Here is a 21244-nt window from a genome sequence, read left to right on the forward strand (position 1 = left end):
CCCGTGGCGAACCTTAAGCGACCGCCGGTCTCCGTAAGAGTCCTGGCGAGCTGTCCGCCTCCTCTGCAGACTCGGCTCCGCACACTTCGGCGTCTGATACTCCGAGGATCGAGCCTTTCGTGAAAATTGCGACAATAACGACATGTTCTCTTAAAAGGACAAATTAAGATATTTTTCAGTTTGGACATTGATCTGACGAGATGGATAAAAATCTGTCAGGAAACGTGAACCGAAGAAACGAGAATTATATTTACAATGAACGAACGAAAACGGCTATTTTATTCTCTTCGCGGTAGATGCGGCCCTGTCTCTATGGATTGAACGCTTAAAAATCCGCGGACACCTAATGGTATCCTTATGCGCTACAACAATATGGTTAATTGAACAGAATATTCCCGGTACTTGGTCTCGCAGCAGGTCCATTATTCGAATTACGACATGGCCGTCTCTCGGCGTGATCGCGCCGAGTTCCGCATATTTTTCTGGGCCTTATGTTGGGCACGATAACGTTATAATTTAGTATGCTCGAAGGATTCTACATCGCTGCTCGTGTCGAAAAAGTTAAACATTGTATTCTAGGATTAATATCGTAAATTTAGCATCGTATTTTTATTCAAATTATCTTATTCTTGAGAGCTCATATCTTAATTTTTAAACTCTAATCTAAGCACGAACCTGACGTTTAGAGATTCGCTTTAGTCATTATTATCGTCGTAAGACGTCGGTATAAAATTTTGCTTTATGGTAATCGCAATGAATAAATCTGTCCAAGTTAAAATCACTTAAGCTTAAAAAACCAACAAAATAATACTTGGGTTTTTACATTATACAGATAAATTCGTCTTAAATTTCAATTAGGAAAATTGCAGGGCAATTTTTTGGCATTTTAACGACACCGAAAACTACATATGAAAGCAAGTAAATCAGCTCGCGTGCAAATTTATTCTACGCGTTCTCCACGTGGAGATACATTTCCCCTGAACCGTGTTCGTGTCACCCATTTCTTTTTTTTCTCTTTATTTTCGCAGTCGTGGCCAAAGAAGCGCCTGATCCCTTCAGCGAGTGCGACACAATGAAATTGGATTAAAGTCGTGCCCTCGCTAGTTCTCGCCGGCCCGCGTTCTCTCTCTCCCCGCAGCGACGCGACTCGGCCGAGACCGAGAGAAGAGTTTTAACGATCTACCGCCGTACAAATTGTCGAGATGCTATCATCTCTCAGCGGGGAGAGAGAACGGGGGTAAGAAAGGCAGATAGGACGATACGGCGCGAGAGAGATGAGGCGAAAGAGAGTGAGAGAGACGGCACGGAGGGAGGACAGCGAAGGGGGCGAAAGGAGTAGATGCGAGGGAAGATTAGGGCGGCATCTCCCCACGGCGAGGTCGGTAACAGAAACTGCTGTTGGTGATGCTCTTGATGCCGTGCCGCAGTCGCCTGTTGCCGCCGCGTTTCGCTTCACCATCACGCTCTCTCTCTCTCTCTCTCTCTCCTCTCGTCTGTGCCCTGGTATCTGACGCGATTCGTACGTTGAGGATTCTCAACAGTAAATTACAAAATATGCTAAGCGGCCGATATAAATCAAAAGTGGGGCCCGCGCGCGGCCGTAGGGCTCTCGAGGGGTGAGAGAGAGAGCGAGAGAGAGAGAGAGAGAGAGAGAGTCCTTTACCCGTCGCCTCCGTCTCCCGGATTCCACGGCGCAAGGGGTAAGGGTCCTCCGCGTTCTTCATGAGTCGACCTAAGCCAAAATATAAGGAGAGACCCCCATCACAAATCGAGAACGAGGGAGAATCTCTTTTTCCTTCTGGTAAAGGGCGTAGAACGCCGATGCGACGGTGCAGTTTGCAAACCGAGCAAATGGACCGGAAGACTCGAACGCGAGATATAAATAGGCGCGACTGGAGAGCCATATATCTAACCAACTAAACTCCACTAAATTGCTTCGAAGTAATGTAGAAGAGAGTGATGTAGAATCGGGAACATTCGCGGTTCCTTATTAAGAGCAGCGAAAGAGAGAGAAAGAGCGAAGGGGAGGGGAGGGGGAAAGAAAGGCTCCATTTATCGACGGCACGCTGCGTACTCATTTAAGCGCGAGAGATTTATGGAATATCGATAAACTCCTGAAGAGAGAATTGTGATTGCTATTTCCTCGAACTGTAAGTGTAATATATACGTGAGTGGGTCGTGGAAAGTTCGAATCATTTTATGCAACTCTCTTTCTTGCAACAATTTTGCAATTTGTCTTACCATCACGTTTGGAAAAAAAAAATACGATCCATTCGATTAAGGAAAATTTTATTTATTATTCAATACCACATGTGCGAAGAGAAAACAATTTAAATGTATTTAACAGTGTCAAACTGATGCATCTACCTTCTCCGCGTTTATCGCGCAATTAAGATAACAGAAACGTATGTACCTGTGTCCGAGAGAACGCGAATCATCTAATTAACGCGTCAAACGTCTCTCTCTCTCTCTCTCTCTCTCTGTGTCGGCCGATTTTACGCGCGATTGTTCCGCGTAATCGGACGCGGTATAACGAATTATGCTCACCGCGAGCGCTCAATTACGCGGCCGAGACTATTAATCGAGATACGGCGGAATACACGAATAGCTAATAACGCGCTAAGAGTGAGTGCCCGCTGTAACATCGGGACGCGGGACTATCTGCGGATCTTCGCTAATCGAGTCCTCCCGATGCACCCGGTACGAAGCCGTCACGCACACGCACGTGTTTATGGATGAGCCACGTTACAAGCCGCGCGGCCACGTGCACGCGCGCGGCCAGCCGCGCTTCTAAATTAAGTGCATCGAGCGAAGAGGAGCGCCGCGCAAGTGCATAAAATTACGTACGTTACATGCAAGAGCGGTGCGAAAGGTGCTTTCGCAGATTGCTCCATCGAAGCTATGCACTTTCAAAAGCAGCGAGAAAGTCTATTATCCTCTCAGTTCCTCCTTCATATAAATTATTATAATATTATAATAACAGTGAAAGAGAATGAAGGAAAGACAGAGTAATAATTATATAAAAATTATATAAACGCACTGGTGAAACACAAGAAATAATTTAACTTAAAAAAAATTGATAAATGTATGATTGTTACAAAAATATTTTAAAATTTTATTTGCAAAAATTTTATTTTAATGCAAGCTTCGCTTTATAATGAGTGCTTGTGTTGCTTGCAGCTATTACTGGTTTCGGATCTCTGCGCAATCGAAAAGCGAAAATTGTTTCAACTTCTAAAGCTATTTTTCAGAAAACTGTCTCTCCAGGCTCCGCAAAAGTTAATCCTGATAGAGAGTCTCGGGAACGTGAATATTCCTGAATTATTTAAATGCGCGAGAGGCGTGTAGAATCTTCCTGGATTCGCACGAGCGTGATTATATTCCGTGGATCGAGCCGTGGAAAATCGCATTTCTTTCCTCTCGCGTATGATTACGAAGCTTACATGCGCGGATGAGAATCTGAAATAGCGAGATAGCGAGGTACCCGCGAAACTTCAAAGCAGCGAGAAAACGTTGCATAAAGCGTGCATAATAGCGGCCGTTGTCTTCAGCTTATATTTTTACCGGAGGTAAAATTCGCATTTTAGAATTTTATCTTTTACATTACAACATTTAGTATTATAAACAAGAAATATGCAATTTTGATGGTCGCCGAAGATCATCAAAAAATCATCGACTCTTTCTCTAAGACCGGTATTTCTTATTTCAAGATCGTATTCATGTTTTAAGATGCTAATTCGGTTGTGCGATTGAGAGTCGATTCTGAATCTCTGAGTATCGACCTACATTGCCTAATTACATATATTACATGACGCATAAATTTTACAACGTGACAAAATTAATACTCACGTGGACCAGAGTTCGTGCGTGGGCGGCAGTTTGACTTCTGCCGTTTTCTCGGGAAGTTTGTAGTATTCGTAGACATAGGGCGCGGCAGGATCATCGTTGTGGTTAGCTACCGCCGACTGATGCTGCTGCTGAAGATTTAGCATAGCCGCGGTCGCTACCGAGAGCGGATGCTCGCAGTAGGCCCGCCAGTCACCCTCCATACCCTGTACCTGCACCTGCACCGCGGCAACCCTCTTGTGAACCTCCTGATCGCCGTTCTCGGCGCCGCTCTGCAGGCTCTGCGCCACCGCCTCCTCCGCTCTCAGTTCCTCCTCCTCTTCCGGTTCGCGCTGTGCAGACACGTAGCTCTGTTGTTGCTGCTGCTGCTGCTGCTGCGCGTCGTCGCTGACAACGGTACCGTTGGTATCCTCCTCGCTACGACTGCGTCGTCTGTAATCAAACCAAGCGATTTATGTAATTACTGAAACAAGACAAGCCCTCGGCTTCAGACAGTCTCGCGGTACATAATTGCATGAATATTTAATTGCCATGATGCCTAAGGAGTTATATATGTATTGTCACCCACAAATCTGTCTGGTATTACCGCGTTTGAATGCGATGTAAAATGTAATTAACGCGAGTGTATAGAAGACGTAATGACCGATCGTCCCTTCGGTGAAGATATGAGAATCGTATTTTCAATATCGTCTCGCGACAATGTGTCCTATAGAACCATGAGGAAAAGGAGAAGCGCACTATATGTACGACCGACAATATTCAACCAAGCAGCGAATTCTCCCTCTTCTACTGTTGGCGACAACCATAAGCGACACGGCAGCGTGTCGTTTGAAAAAAATAAAAGAAAAAAATAAAGAAGATTTCCCCCGAAGGCTGCGGTAATGAATGTGCTGCGGGATAACAGTTAGGAATAACCGGGCCCGGTAGAATGTAATAAATTACAACGGACCCATCGAATTTATCAATTAGCGATAATCGCGGCGCATAAGCCGCACTGATGATTCCTCAATTTAGCAATGACCACCAACGGTGGAAGTGCATCGCGCATCGGCGCATGGTTGCGCCGGTAATTTATCGCCGTCGCGTACATCGCGATACCTAATCGCACCGTTCGAGAGAGAAGGAGAAAGAGAGAAAGAGTACGCGCTTTCGTACGCACTCCGTGCCTAGCCACCTGGATATTTGTCACCGGTCATTACTTTCCGAAGTAATACCTTCCGGCTGCATAGCGGGGACGATCAACGACGACGAGGTCCATGAGAATGCGCGTATGAAATACATCTCGATGAATAAATAAATAAATAAAGCGTCATATTGCAAATCAGGCTGATTTTCCATCTCATCCCCTTTTTATCGGATGTTTTAAGCAGTTAATTCGGAGACGAGGAATTAAAAAATCTCTATTTTACATTTTAGCATATGGCGCGCGCGCGCACGAATATATGTTTTAAAGTTCGAGCTACAGAATTTTATTCATTGCACGGTTTTTATTTCGAAATCTGCATTGTGACGCTTGCCTCTTTTTTGCAGTATATACGCGCATCACCTGTCTCCGCGCGACAGGGATAAACTTAATCGCCGATCGAGAAAGAAATCTCGCGCATTGCCACCGGGTCGGAGCAGATGACGAGGCGACGGGCGACGAAGGAACGAGGGGGAGGGGAGGGTTACATCGTAAATACGTATACACGCACGAAGATTAATTATTATAAACCCCTGCCTGTTGCCTGCAGTCATCAATTTATACTCCTCTCTCGTGCATCCCAATTCCAATCCCGATCCCGATCCCGTGAGTCGCGCTACGGAATAAAGGCTCATCCTCTCTAATTTATGCATGTCGAATCAATCTCCCTCCTTCCATCCTTTCTTCCTCTGTCTTTCTCTTTCTCTTTCTCTCTCTCATCCTCGCTTTGCCTCACGTGTTCCTTCTACGTTTCCTCCTCGCGCACCTGGACAACCGTCGTCCCTGAGAGAGAAAGACCAGCCACCCCGATAATGAGGACCCGAGTTATCCTGTGCAAATATTTTCCTCGACGGCTGTTTGCACAGGCACGAACGGACCGACGGAGATCCGATCATTGAATGCACCGCCGACGTACGTGCATATATACGCATACGTGAGTTCTTTTTCTGCACGTAGAAATCTCGGGCGCGCGAATGTGGTGGTCGATTCCGTAGCGCCGCGATTCTGCCTATCTTAGCATACCTACCTGCGCTGTCTAGACAATGAATTTATGCGCGATCATCCGGGCGAAAACTTCATTCCCGCGGCGAAGTGCAAACACGGATTTCACGGCGATGAAATAGCGCGCCGCGAGCGCGATGCTATTCTTCTCGCCCCGTGCAATCTTCATCCCGCTTTCGCCTGCGCATCCCGCGTACGTTTCACTTCGAATTTTCTCCCCGCTATATTAATAGTATTCATTGATCACGCGGGCAGCGTGAAACTATTCTTTGAGAATATTTCTCATCGCGACTCCGCTGAATTTTTACGATTCCAGACGTCAGCAATAAATTCCTACGTTTACGAGCTTACAGGGGAATTAATTGCAATCGCATATCCTCGAGTCGTGGATTTCAATAAATTTCGATCTCCTGCGGAGATTGAAGCCGTTATAATTTCGCTGAGTTTAACTTTTAACGTTGGGAAACGCGGAAAATCTTGCGTCAATTATCACAAGTCGAGAGGGAGGGAGAGAGAGAGAGAGAGAGAGAGAGAGAGAGAGAGAGAGAGAGAGAGAGAGAGAGAGAGAGAGAGAGAATTAGTATCCTTCGATTCGAGCTGTCGCCGGAGCTATAGCGACACCGATAGCCGGCCATAATTTTATATCTTGTAATAATGTCACGTCCGCGTGTACTTATCCGCGTTAATTTATTTCAGAAATTCGAAATAAATCTTGTGTTACTTTCTTCCTACCGTAACCTGGCTGGAGGGATTTTTTTCCTTCCAGACCGCCTGTGATAAATGAAGCTTCAATAATAATAACTCACGATATACGACATAATTGATAACCGCGCGGCCGTGTATACGTAATGTCGCGAATAATCGGACAAAATACTCGACGTCATCGACGATGAACATCATTCCCTTATTAAGGTATTTCGAGCGAATCCGACACGATAATGCCTGTAGGCCCTATAATTTCGTCCTCAACCGGAGCCTGGGGACTTTGCAAGAAGAAACTTCCGCCAAGAGAGAGAGAGAGAGAGAGAGAAAGAGAGAGAAATGATAAAGGATCCCCCGTTGCTCGTCGAGAAAAAGCGGAGACGCGTGCACGAAGTTTAAAGGCGGCGCCGAATCGAGAGAAGCTCGCGCATCGACGGCCGAATTTCAGAATAATGCGAGCACGTATCCTATCGCGTCGCGTTGCGTGCCGCTCGCGTACGTGACCGGTATACATACCTCTCTCCGGGCGGGGTAACACGAGAAAAAGGTTGAAAAAAAAAAAACGGAGAGAACGGAGGATCATAAAGGCGGAAAAGAGGGAGACACGGCTGCGGGAAAGAGGAGAAAATAAAGACCGAGGGACAGACGGAACGTACGTCGTCCGTACGCGTCGGGGACACGTATACGTTCTAAGGACTGCTACGCTAGGCTGGTGGATACATATGTAAATTGCGAGTACCCCTATTACGAAGACTTCACCTGCGCATCCGGTTTTCGCGTGTGCTTTGATTTCGTCCCCGTACGTCACGTCCTCCTCCCTCCCTCCCTCGTCCACTTCTCGTGTGCGCGCGCGCTCTCGTCCGTGCAACACATACCACTTTTCTATAACGTTAAATCACTGCCGATTTCATTAAAACCACCGGGATGAGTAATTGCCCGATGTATCGGGCGCGGTTGGCGCGGCGCGGCGGTGAACACGTCCGCGTTTAGACGGCGATATATCTTGGAAATTAAGGTTTCTGTCCCGACGGATATCGCGCCGTCGCATCTTAAATATTGCGTAATTTCGACGACGACGACGACGACGATGATTTCGAGAGCACAATCTTCGACATCGTTTTATCTCGAACGACGTAATGAACACGTGCAATTATGTCGCAGCTGTGCAGAGATGGACTGTAATTTGTTGCGGCCCATCAAATATCAACTGCTCGAAATGTCCGGGAATAAAGCGAATTTCTGAAATTAATCGGAAATTAATCGCGAGATGGAGTCTAGTCGATTATTAAAGAAAAAAATTAATTTCCGATTATGCGAAATATGTGATAGCTCAAAGGCATTCTGCATATTCAGAGATTGACGATAATTCCGCGAATAGATGTGGAGGACAAGAGGACGGAGGAATCTCTTTTACAACGGTTCGTTTGCGATTACGACAGATAACATTTTATTGCGGCAATGAGGCGTACAAGCGTAAGACACAGGTATTATCTTCGAGGGAATCACATCGATTTCTTCCCATCGCGGTTGGCATAACGGACAGAAAGGAGCCGATGTGTTGTCTTTCGAGTATACGAATCCCCGAGAATGTATGTATACCCGCACGTGTGCGTCTTGCCACCGACTATCTATCATAATTCTTGACATCCCGAGGTCACTAACACCACGACTAATATCGATACGCCCAGAGATTTTTATTTTATGCCCCGGGCACAAGCGTGGTATTATGCGGATAACACCGTTGAGCTGGCATTGATCCCTCGCTGGAATTTCGATATCAAGGATTGACATTTCTCTCAACGGGATCAAATCTTATTAGCATTCCTCTTTTAAATAATCGCGGTGTTATTTAGCGAAAACAATTTTTTTTTTCGAAGCGTTTCGAACGACAACCCATTGCGACGGTTTCGGTGAAATTTCAGTTAAAAGACTTTAATAGAAAGAACTTGTTTACGCGGAGATAAAATAATTTTGAGAAATACTTTATATAAAAATAAAATTGCTCTATCCTCAGAGAGGCGCGTAGAATGTATGTTATAAATATATCGTGATAATGTCATATAATCTTGTCGCTCTTTAAAAAAGAGAAACAAGCTGTCAAATGTCAAGAAACAATATTAACATATCTTTACGTAAACATGTACTCTGCGGATCGCGCTGATACCGCGCGGTCCGCCTATGTGTATACCTGTTGCACGTATATTTTCTGAAAAAAAAAAAGGGGGAAGAAGTTAATCCGTTATTCGCTACAAGCGTCAGGATTTCCAATTGAATAGCCGCGTCTCGGCCGTTCGATCCGCTCCGTTATTAGGATCATCCGTCTTGAATGGCCGGCGATCGTGTCCGCCGCTCGGACGCTCGTAAACATACGAACAACACGCATACGCGTACGTACACATCGATTCTCTCTTTGTGCGTGTCCCGCGATCGTCAGACGGCATGCGTTACGGTGCGTGCGCGACGGGACGACCCCGTCGACATGACTCGCGCGCACGCACGCACGCACGTAGTCGTCATGCACCTACCTCAATACGCGAACGGTTGCAGGTAGGTGGAATGCACGAGACGCGAGATAAAGGCGATCCGGTGTAAAAGGAGGAAGAGCCGGGAGGGAGGGAGGGCAACGCGCTTAATATTCCGTAGGAGTGTCGTCCACGCGACCTGAGAACCCACCCCGTGCGCGCTTCCTCGTGTGCATTTCAATAGAGCCGCCTCCGCTCGACCGCACGTCCGACACCGAACGGCACCAAGTCCACAGTTGTGCGTCGTCGGCGTGTGTCGTGTGCTTTATTGCTCGCGCGTGAAAAGAACGCGATCGATCGTGAAATTTTTCGCCGCGGTCCAGACGCGAGGGAAAGAGAAGGACGAATAATTTAATAGACGAGAATGATCTACGAAATTTTTATTCCTCCTCGAGGAGGCACCGTTTGCGGTGTCGAACGCGTTTTTTTTTGTTTTTTTTTAATGATCATGTCTCTTGAAATATTATCGCGCGTCGAGAGATTGACGCGGCGATGGAAAATTCCTTCCGCGCGGCAGAATTCCCGTAGGAATATTAGACCAGCCGGCGCGTCTAATTTGATAAGCATCGAGGCATAATATCGCCTCTGTCCGATCACACGTCCCTGTCGTTTTACCCGACTGGCGGCCGCACGGTATGCATACTAAGTTTCACGATGAGATTTATGTCTCTAGTCTAGTGATAACTCATATGTGAATCTGACGGTTAATCGATTTCTCGGAAAATTTTTGAGAGCCGAAGGTAAACCGGTGCTCTACAATGACGCGCACTGGCACTCTACATTTCACGGATTAAAATAACGTACGGGCGATATCAATTGCGACACTTCGAGCTACGCAGAGAGAAGTAAAAGGGCAGAGCACTTTGCTGCGCGTGCGATATCTCAGCGCCGAGTGCTCCGCGTAACCTTTTTTAGTCGCAGCTAAGTAGATGCAGTTGCGTTAGTTAGAAACTATGCAAATACCCGAGAACAATGTTCCTCGATATTTGCATAGGTATGGCATGTTCTTATCTTCCCATAAAATGTCTTCTAGCTGCGATATGAGAGGCACGAGAGAAGTCAAAGTAAAGGAGATTGCTGAACAATTTTCATTCGCTGGTTTTATTTTTTTAATTAAGTAAACGATTAGCCAGGTGTTATCTTCTACCAAAGAAATTTTACGTTATCAAAGGATGCGACAAAATTCCCAATTATAAAATTAGCTTTATCTATGGAGGATCAAGCTATTTCTGCATAATTGATTGCATCAACTAATATCTGCTTTAAGAGGATTGGTTAAATTCCGCTATAAATTCCGTTACGCCGGCTCTTCCAGTACCGCCGATGATTTTCAAGATGTATTTTTGCGACGAAAAAATAAAGAGGACTCGAGCCGTGCCTGCTCTCAAAAAAACGAGACCCGCGTTTACACGACTAAGTAATAAACAACAGTCCTTTTATGGAGTCATATATTACCGGGCAAGAGGATAATCTCATGTTCTAGCAGCACTTTCGAACGCTTCACGCTGTCCTTTTGTCATGTATTGCTCCGTAATCATTATTCCCTCACTCTAGCCAGAGCGAATAATCGGTCATTTCCGGCGGTAGCCGCACAGCGACACCACCCAATGATATGAAAATAAAAGAGGTAAAGTGTTTCTACGGCGGCTCTTAATGTACGGTTGCGGTTATATGTATGCATGACGCGCATGTCATTTAAGTCTCCAGACTGTTTGGACGCGCGCGTTGGGCCTTCGCAACGTCACGTCTCTTTGAAACACTTGCGTCGTTTATATTAGTGCAATAATTCTGGTTGATTACATTTTTTCCATTCACATTAAGTACGAGAAATGTGTCGAAAAATTCGAAACGTTTCTCTTTCCAATTCTTTCGCAAGGATTCAATTAGAAGCGCGATCTTATTCTTACGTACGCCTTTTTTTTCTATTTGACATTCATATCTAACGTGATAATTTTTTAATCGGAATGATAAACGAGATTTACTGATATATTCCTTATGTAAATTAATATTCTCTGGATTTATCGTGATTAATTGAAGGAAAAGTAACTTTAATTAACTTAAGGCCGAAGCCAAGTATTATATAAGGCCGTAATCGAGGAAGAGAACGATATTACTTAATTCCGGATTGACGAGTTCAGCGTGTCGATGCAACGGCGCGTGGATGCATTGCGAGCAACGGCTGGCAGTAACCTCTAGGATGGGTAATATATTCTTCGAGGACATTCGACACGCTTGTAAAAATTCGATCGTACCGACCCGCAGCGGATCGGAGGTGACAGAAGCGCGAGAGGAAGGGAGAAACGACACGACGTTTCCTCGGCTGACTTTGATGGATCGAAAATCCCCCTCGATCCGTCTCTCTCTCTCTCTCTTTTTTTCACCTCGAACCACCGGCTCGGTGTTTGTTTTTTGTTTTTTTTCCGCAGATAAAACGCCGCTTTCGACAGGTTATTCTCTCACGGTGGATGACATCGCGCATGCACGCGATACGCTCGGATGCGAAATTGCGGCAAGATCGAACGGCAGGTATGCAGCTGCAGTTGCTTGGCCCGGAATAGGGTGCCCCTTTAACGCCATACGCAGTTAAGATAACTGCGATGATTGAATACCGAACATTAAAAAGGGTTTAAGTAGCGGCAGTAAAAAATCCTAGTCGTACCACGCGGAAAGAACAATTTTATCGAAGCATCTAAAAATGTTGCCGGATACAGATCTGCAAATAATTTTGTTAGACCATCGAAACAATTGTGTGTAAGGTAAAGAATAAAAATCACGCTTGAACGTCCTGCATAATTATTTTGTTAATCCAACAAAATTAGATTTTCAGATCTGTATTCGGTTAAATTTTTAGATCTACTTTAGTAAAATCATTCTTTCCCCCTGCATAGAAAAGAGTGTAAGCTAATATAATAAAAAACATTACCTGCCCTCGAGAGAATAACATTCGTTTGATGTTTCTGTGTCATAAATTGTGACGAAAATATCACGCAAAACGATGAACGAAGAATTTGAATTTTTATTGTCAGTTTTATCGATATCACGGATAACTCATTAGTAAATAAATAATCTATGTAGATCTTCTTGCTATTTTAATTGAAAAGCGGGGGGGGGGGGAGGAAGGAAAGAGGACTCATTCAACGAATTCGAAAAAATGATTTGTCGGCGACACTTACAGCGCGGCTACACTTTGCATAATCGATTAGCCGCTCTGCGCGTCTTTTTAGGCGGCTCCCGTTACGGGCTTGGGCAATCTTTGCTCGGTCGTTCGCTCGAAGGCTATCGGAGACGGATAATACGCGAAGGTGGGCTGTTATCTGTCCTTTCGATGTACCCCATATCTCCTGGCTCTGGTTTCAAACCTCCCTCCCTCCCCCCCTCCCGTCGGAAGGGCCGTCTGAATTATCCCAAAGACGGTTAGGAGAAAAAACGAACGAGAACGTGCCTATCCACCGTGACCGGCGACGATAGGATAAGCGGTGCCCTGGACTTCCTACACCGCTTTAAAATTACCCGCGACAGGACGAGAACAATTAGCATTGCCTACATATACGCGTGCGCGCGGAGGGAACGAAGAGATAGCCCGTTATCGCTGCCTACGTCGCGAATCGTCGTGGCTCGTCGATACGCGCCGCATAATCGGTCTTTGACTCTGAGGGCGAAGCTCAGAAGACAAATTCAAATCGCGTAACAGTGAAAATGTGCATCGTAAAAATTTTAAAAGCCATGACGTAATTTTTTAAAGACACCTTTCTTGATGAATCCAACTATGCAGGTTACGATAAGAAAGCAAAAAGGATGCTAAATTCGCGAGAACTTGAGCAACCCTAATCCTTAACAAATTAGTAATCTATGCGCGACATTATACGAGTAAATGAGTAAATTATACATGACCTGTTATTAAAATCAACACTTTTGCAATATTTTTGCGGTTCAGTTATGCTTCCAATTCGCGCGAATGCAATGACTGGCGTTTCATTTATTGGCGCTATCGCCATTGAGAGGTGCCTCTGACCTTTCGCCGGCGTGGTAGCGTGACGAAAAAAAATCCAAAGGTCGCAAGACAGATTCGCCTTCGATCGGATGAATGACGACTGCCTTGTCTCAAAGTTAATTTAAATATCTATTTATATACGTGAAGCTATGGGGCAAAATAAGCGAAAGAGACAGCATCGTCAGCAGAAGAGAGAACCGCGTTAATCCCTCGGCTTTTAATTTCTCCGCCACGAGTTATTCGCGATTATAAAGCATATCCGGGTACGATAAAGCGCGTGAAAGAGAGACGCGTCGTTGAAAACAGATGGGGGAGATGCGAACGTCGTGGGCGGGTATTAATTAATTGCAGCTTTAATTGAAACGTATATGTGTGCAAGAGGAAATCTGTGAAATGGCTACTTCGCAATTGCCTCGCAATTGACCAGAAACATTTAAATCGAGTTTTTCGCGTAGTGTACAGCTGGAGCCCAATTAATCCAGTTAAAGATTGTTCGTAGCGGACTTAATAAAGTGTACGCGATCGCCGTGACATTAGCGTTTCAATCTGTATTCTTCCTCGGGAAATAATGAAACTGTCGTGCAACAAAATAAGCTATTGTCCACGAGCAATTCCGACATCTTGTCGCAACCGACTCTCGTCACGCGTCTCCCGTCCTTGCGTGCAAAGCGAGCGAGTCTCCTTCTCGTATTTCCCTCTGTCGAGGGAGCGAGAGCGAGAGAGAGAGAGAGAGAGAGAGAGAGAGAGAGAGAGAGAGAGAGAGAGAGAGAGAGAGAGAGAGAGAGAGAGAGAGAGAGGAGAGAGAGAGAGAGGGAGAGAGAGAGAGAGGGATAGAGCGACGAAGAAGACACAAAGCGCGATGCGACGACGCGTGACCCTTGCGAGGGCTCCCGCGGAGATGACTTTTCGCGCGTGCAAAAGTGTGCCCGCCACTTGGGAATAATGCCGGCGAGTCTCTCTTTCTCTCTTTCCCGCTGGATGGGACGCCCCGTCGCGCGGAACCGAAAACAGCGAGGCGCTGGACCGAGAAGGAGGCGGGGAAAGGAAAAGAGTCTCTCGCAGAGAGATCGCCTGGAGAAAGAAGGACGGAAGAGAGCGGAAAGGGGGTAAAGAGGAGTGAGACGCCAAAGAGAGAGAGAGAAAGAGAGAGAAAGGAAGGACGAAGGTCGATGAGAAGAGAGCGCATGAAATATTCCCCGACGCGGGGTAAAGCGTGCGCGCACGCTAAAGTAACTCTATATTATTATCCTCTTTCACACCTCCCTGCACTTCTATGCATCGCGAAAACCCGTGGTACAATCAACGAGAGGTGGCCCCATTGTCTCTCATTGTCGTGCCTCGTGCAGATACGTCGCGACGCTGCCGAGAGTCCACGTGCGGTTCCAGAAGAGCCTCTCCTGTTGCAGCGTTGTAAAAAGTTCTTATTCTCCCGTGACCGAGAGAGCGGGCATTAATTGGGCGCGACGTAGACTCCTAATTAGCACATCGAACCTCCCGCGAACCCGGACGAGAAAGATCGGAGTCTTCGTCGACCCGCCGTGACAGCCGAGAGAAACTCTCTACAGCCGTAATATTATTTTTATCGGTTATGTTATAGCTTATAAATAGCACGTGTGATTTACCGATATTGACAAATTATGCTAAGCTGCAGTAATATTTGTCGGTACATGGCGTTGAGTCCCGCGTTTATAATTAACGGCATGTATAATTATTCGTCTCCACCTGTACAAAACGGTGACGCTGATAACGCGTCGAAATAAACAAATAATAATAAATAAATTGCTACACGCACTTAAACGATCATTATAATGTAGAGCAGACGTTCTAATAGTACCTGTATGTAAATGAAATTCATCAATGGCAGTAAGAAGGATTTTTTCCACTCACAAATAAAGCAATGATAAAGCAATTATTTCGAATTGGAAAAGTCGCTGGCGCGATAAGTCTGAACATATAGCGTTAAATTGAAAGCTAATTCTAAAGCGTGGATAAACGGGCGCTTCCGATCTCACAGTTGTAATACGATTAGCGCAAAAATAGCGAGAAAATAGCAAGATTGTCTGTCTGTCTGTCGTAAGTGCGGTCGTTGAATCACGATTCGTTCGGCCATTGTGCTATACCTTTACAGATCTTGTGCTCTCGTCTCTGTATTAAATAATTCAATGAACTGACTCTCGCGCGTATCCCGCAGGTAGAAAAGAAACGCTACCCAGTGGTAGCGATCGACGGAGAGACGGACGAGGGGGAAAAGAAGGAGAAAAAAAAACCCTTAGAGAGATAGGTACCGAGGAACACTGGCCGGGAGGTGATTTGATACGTGAGACCGCGTATTCGTTTGAGATCGCTCGAAGTGCAACGCGTCGTCTGTTTTGTCTCCTTGGTTTTTTTTCGTCTTTCCGCGCGCGTATTGTCGGCGCAATGCCGATACCGATGCAAGAAGCGCGCATCTCCTGTTTCAGGAAGTCCGCCACGCAAAGGAAGAAAAAAGAAAGAATCGCCCCTCGTGATAATGCGGCCCGATATGGTTCTGCCGGTCGGAATTGCATTAAGATAAACGCGAGCGAAGTTCATGGTATTCTCGACGGGAGAGAGAGAGAGAGAGAGAGAGAGAGAGACAGAGAGAGAGAGAGGAGAAGAGAGGAGAGACGAGAGAGAGAGAGAGAGGAGAGAGAGAGAGAGAGAGAGAGGAGAAGAGAGAGAAAGAGAGAGAGAGAGAGAGACAGAGAGAGAGAGAGAGAGGATTGGAAATCCAAAGAAACGTTTAATTTCCGTATCGAGAGCTATTAGGCTTGAGATTCTCTGATCTTGATTGATCAATTTTTAACTTTAATTCCACACACCTCTCCTTCTCTCTCTCTCTCCTCTCTCTCTCCTTCTCGTTTTTGCAGAGTTGTATTATGAGAAAAGAATTTCAAAATGGTCGAAAAATGCGCAAATAAAAGGAGGCGCGGGGAACCCGAGGTATTCTGCATATGTATATATGTACGTCGCCAGGTGGTTTTAAAGATCCGACGACTCAATTTGAATGCAATTTGGAGCGCATTTGCATACGTCAGGATGAAAGCTGAAGTTACTTAACAGACGTCTCGGCCATTAAAACGCGTTCCTACCCGAGACAGGATGTTGTTGAAGATATAAATTTCTTTTAATTGTGTTTATGTACATACGAATCTATGATGCGTATGGTAATTTTCGCTGGCGTACGTGCATTCATCAAAGAGAATCGCGCATATGCGGGCTTTTCTTAATATGTTTTTCTTCGTGGAATTACGCGTAGCATCGCAGATTGTCGCAGCAGGCAATCAATCGCGTTCCGCAGTTTTTCCTTTTTTTTTCCTATTTTTCCTTTTTTCAAGCGCGCGCTTACGCAATTCAGACCGTGTTTCAATTTCCAAGTCTAACAGCCTCCGTCGCTACCGTGCACCGGTAGGGGAGAGGGGGGGTTATCTTTACATCATTCTCGGAGAGTCGAGATGACAAATGCCTAGAGACCCGCGAGCGGTATATCGAAATTAGAGATCTCACGTGCGCGTCCGGCTATTGACGAAGGTCTTTAATCCTGCCTCAGATGGACCCTAACGATCACACGAATCGTCTTATCATGTGCTCGTCTTTCCATCGGGGAAAAACCTTGTCTTTCGTATTGTCACGCGTACAACGACATGCGTAACGCCAACCGTGTCGGGCATCACAAATTTCGGTTTAATCGAGGATTATATTTTGCGCTGGAAATTTTTATCGACAAGTACACACGCGTTTTGTCCTCTCGCAAATTCGGGAAAATCATGCCTTTCCATCGCGTTGCGAATACAAACGGACGACCGGCGGTAATATTTTAGGACACGTATACGCGGAATACATTACGGCTTATCTATCGCTTTTAGGCTTGAATTTTTAACGATGACGACAGACGCCAAACATAAAACTCTCTTTCATAATGTTCTTTGGAATCTGATTATGCTCGGCGAGAAGAAGTGGAAGAGCTACGGCGACAGAACTGCGGTTGTTTTAAAATTCCACAATTCGCTGACGCACAATCCCAAAAAATTCATTTTCTAGTCTTTTTTAATATTCAGACGCGCGTTATATTTTAGACGACGTATAAATCTGTCCTGTTTTTTTTTTGTCAAAATGCATCGCTAATTTTTACTGTTAAATAATTCAATTCGGACACCGTAATAATAATCTACAACACTTAAAAACCACACGGGGGGAAATAAATTAATTGAACAGAATAAATTAAAAATAATAAAATGTTACCTAAAGCTCGAGAAATTAATTCTTTCATAATTAACGGTGTATAAATAAAACACAATGTTTTATTAAAACAAAAGTATGTCAAGAGTATCGTTTCATTAATATTATTATTAAATTAACAAAATTATTGATTAGACTAAATCTCATCAGTTAATTCAACTCTCTAAGCTACAATTAGCGAAAAATCATTGAAATCAGTAAAAATACACTGATTTCAGTGGTACACCTATAACTTGTCAATTAGTGAAATAAATATACCGATCTTTCAGTGATTATACATTAATTCTGAAGTAAAAATCACTAAAAGTCAGTGGATATTCACAAATTATCATAGTTATAAGTATACTACTGCAAATTAGTGAAAATACACTAATTGCAACTCCGAGAGAATATGATCTTTTTCGTGCACAATATACGTTTCAGTTGCGATTCATCTCTCCCTCGCTCTCATCGAGAGGTGTCACGTGAGCGTTTCTGTACTATCGATAACTAATCGATTCTACGACGACGGCGGGGAATTCGAAACGGCGGCCACGTGTACGGCCGCCCGTCGGAGAGGAGGATGGTAAATGGGAAATTGTAAGGCAGGGTAGGCCACACCAGTGCGTTCCGAACATGAATGAATGAAACCTGCTTCGCCGCTTACATGTCCATTATAGGCACCGCGCATGTTGCCGCTCCGTCCGCGATCGGTCGCCATCTCGCGCTGTACACACGCACACATACGCAGACTGCACGCGCACATACACGCATGCGCCGCGGCCGCGCACAATGGCGCACGATCTGTTTTCCCGCGTTCGTGTGTTTACGCGCTCCGAGGAATCGACGAGGTGCATCTCGCCGCATCGTCGTCGCGCGATCTGTTCATCTCCCGTGCCTCTCCGCGTACGTGCGTACGCGCGTGTGCGTGTGTTTACGCGAGGGGCAATTCGGGAAGCTGCTCCTGCCCGTCGTCGGCGCGGTTAGTGGCATCCTCGCGGCACGGCGTCGCTCGGGATTGAACCGCGCCAAGGCCGCGCGATCGCGAGCCGCGATTCCACGGCGAACGGCCGTGGCCCCCGTGGATGAGCCACGAAACCCGATTCCTCGCATCTCGAGACCCGTCGTCTCTCTCTCGACGAGGAGGACCGAGAGGCCTGCGCTGCCGACCGACATAACCTAGCGATCGATCCCGTCCGAGTCCGTCGTCGCTCGATCGAGATTCCACTCCTGGCGTGTACACGCACGTAAGTAGATGAATATAATTACGCAAATCATACAGAAGCAGACGGCTACTCCGGGTACTCGAGTCAATTCCTGCAACGAGTGCTCGATTGCGAATCCGTAGGTAAATGTACTTGAATGCGAATCGAGTGGCCGCGACGATCGTCGCTGGACATCCTTTCGCGAGCGAAACGCGGCAACCGAAATACGCCTTCGTGTTGACAATAAACCGACGACGATTCCCGCGAAATGCAATTAACGCCCGCGTCGCGAATTCGCGCCGCGATGAACGTTATTTCCCGGCATTTGCGCTAAAATCCATCTAGCCGATTAATAGCAGCGAAACGGGGGGGAGGGGTGGAGGGGAGGTCGAAAACATGCGTCGAGCGGTTTTTTACGATTGCCCGGTTTTTTTCCCCCTTTACCGCCCGGTTTTATATATCTCCGCGTTGCGGAAATTTAACGATCGTCTCGCGACGTTTATATATCACCGAGTCGAATTTCCGAGGCCACGGAGGAGACGGAATTTGCATATTAAGATGTTTCCAGAATGAGACGGCTTCGCGCCGCCCTTCGATCGATCGATCGGCTGTAGCTCATAAACAAATTTATCTGCCCCGGGCCTGTTTACTCACCGCGAGACGCTCTTAAAATGCGAGAATTAAAAATGCGAAAGAGAGTTCATTTAGACATATTTAGATGCCCAGCTAATTGAAATACATTAGCCTACATGTACGTACATGTTAAAAACGACATTGATGAAGAAATAAAGGGGGGAAAAAAAAGAAACGTTCTTTTTATTATGTAAGCATTACCGACTTGCGCCGTGTGCCGCTCGTTGTATAATCAAATTATCATACTTTAATATCATATCATATCTGTGACTAACATCTTCATCTTATTTTTTTTATCTATTAATTGAGACTTTGACGTAATCTAATGACCGCAAATTATTCTATGAAATACATAAATGTGTAAAAATTTCTTACAGATAAGATTAGTATAATACTTTCCTAGGTAAAGTTTCGCGTCGTCCGTTTAATGTTTCATAAATTTTGAATCTCGTCACGGATTCTATGCAGTATTTTATAGCAGTTGCTTTGAGAGTCCCGCCTGTGACTTTCGCATTTCTACTTACGTTCGGCAAGTATTCTCGCGATATCGCGGCCACTTCTTCTTCGTGGAGGGACAGTTCGTTCATCGCGCGACGTATCGCTAATTATTAGCCCATTTCGCGGCCCGATGAAATTTACTGGCCAATACATTACGTTTTACCCGTCTCCGAATACACGCCGGCGAAAGAGCCTTAATGGTTTCATTTGCGCGGACGCGACGGATACGTGCAGGTTCGCCACCGCCGCCGTCATCGTCGTCGTCGTCGTCGTGGCAAAAGTCAATCGTTTGAGCATGCTTGAGATTATTACGTAATATGGCTATATCCCATCCTGACCGTCGGAGGAAAGTTCAAGTCGCGGAATCGGCGGGCCGCACAATTACCGTGCAATCTTTGCCGGCGCGTTTCCTGAATAACTCGCGCGAACGCTTCGGTAACGCGATATGCAAGTTGAAAACTTGAAGTCAAATGACTTAAAAAATTTGAAAAAAAAATTAAGCTTGAGTCGAACTTGAAGAACTACGAAAAGAATTGCCGTCAGACATAAATGTTTCTTTTCGTTGACAAAATCGTACCAGCAATCTATAAATTTGCGAACAAGTAGCACCCTATTATAAAGTTGTGATAAACAATAACATTATAATTTAAATTTAAAATACACACCGAGAGAAAAATTAGCAGTAATTATATTACTATAATTTATAGTCATTTTTTAATCCTGCCACAATTTTATAGTTATTCAATAATATAAATTACAATTTGTTTAAATTACATTAAAATTTTCATAATCATAATATTGCTGTATACAACCTATGATATGGCTGCCATAACCAAAATGAAGATTTTAATATAGTAAGTTGCGCAATAAAACCATCAGCATTACTACATATTATAGTAATAATTACTATAAAAATGATATTTCTGACTAGAATTATTTTACTGTATAATTATAAGTCGCAAATACACACATTTTTCTCTCAGTGTAATATCAACCATTTGTTGTATAAATTGTAGATAAACAGATAATTAAAAAAATGAACCGATTAAGATTCAAACTTGGGATCCTTAATTCGTTTTTATTCTTAGCACTTAATGTTCTGCTCTCTTACTGTCATAATTATTCCGGTCGTATACTTAAATGGCCATACGTAAACTGAATATATAGCTATGTAATTATGGCTGAGATGCTATTTCACTGTAAATTAATTATAGTTGCACAAATATGCCGTGATGATACAAATTATTTTACAGTTATTGCAAAAATTAAAATTTTAGTTACTTTACAGTTATCGCAAATAAAATTTTAGTTATATAAAATATTGTAAATTTCATAAACTGCACGAACAGAATTTTCTCTTAAAATTTACCCTCAAAATCTGGTAATTGTAAGATAATATGTGACCTCAAAGAATTTTACTATACTT

At 44.8% G+C, this 21244-nt stretch overlaps 1 protein-coding gene and 1 long non-coding RNA gene across 5 annotated transcripts in view; one reads left to right on the forward strand and one right to left on the reverse strand.

Annotated features, from left to right (window-relative positions):
• Nucleotides 1-21244, reverse strand: part of LOC105833531 (protein grainyhead) — a 107808-nt gene that overhangs the window by 25221 nt on the left and 61343 nt on the right. For all 4 annotated transcript variants that reach the window (XM_036292678.1, XM_036292679.1, XM_036292680.1 and 1 more), the window contains one exon: nucleotides 3850-4278. In XM_036292678.1, coding sequence (XP_036148571.1) covers nucleotides 3850-4278 — 429 coding nt within the window. The remainder of the gene's footprint in view (nucleotides 1-3849; nucleotides 4279-21244) is intronic.
• LOC118647571 overlaps nucleotides 16152-21244 on the forward strand; it is a 90809-nt gene continuing 85716 nt past the window's right edge. The window contains exon 1 of the long non-coding RNA XR_004964762.1: nucleotides 16152-18729. This is a non-coding gene — a long non-coding RNA (uncharacterized LOC118647571). The remainder of the gene's footprint in view (nucleotides 18730-21244) is intronic.

This window comes from Monomorium pharaonis, chromosome 10 (assembly GCF_013373865.1).
Source record: "Monomorium pharaonis isolate MP-MQ-018 chromosome 10, ASM1337386v2, whole genome shotgun sequence".
NCBI classification, from domain to species: Eukaryota; Metazoa; Arthropoda; class Insecta; order Hymenoptera; family Formicidae; genus Monomorium; species Monomorium pharaonis.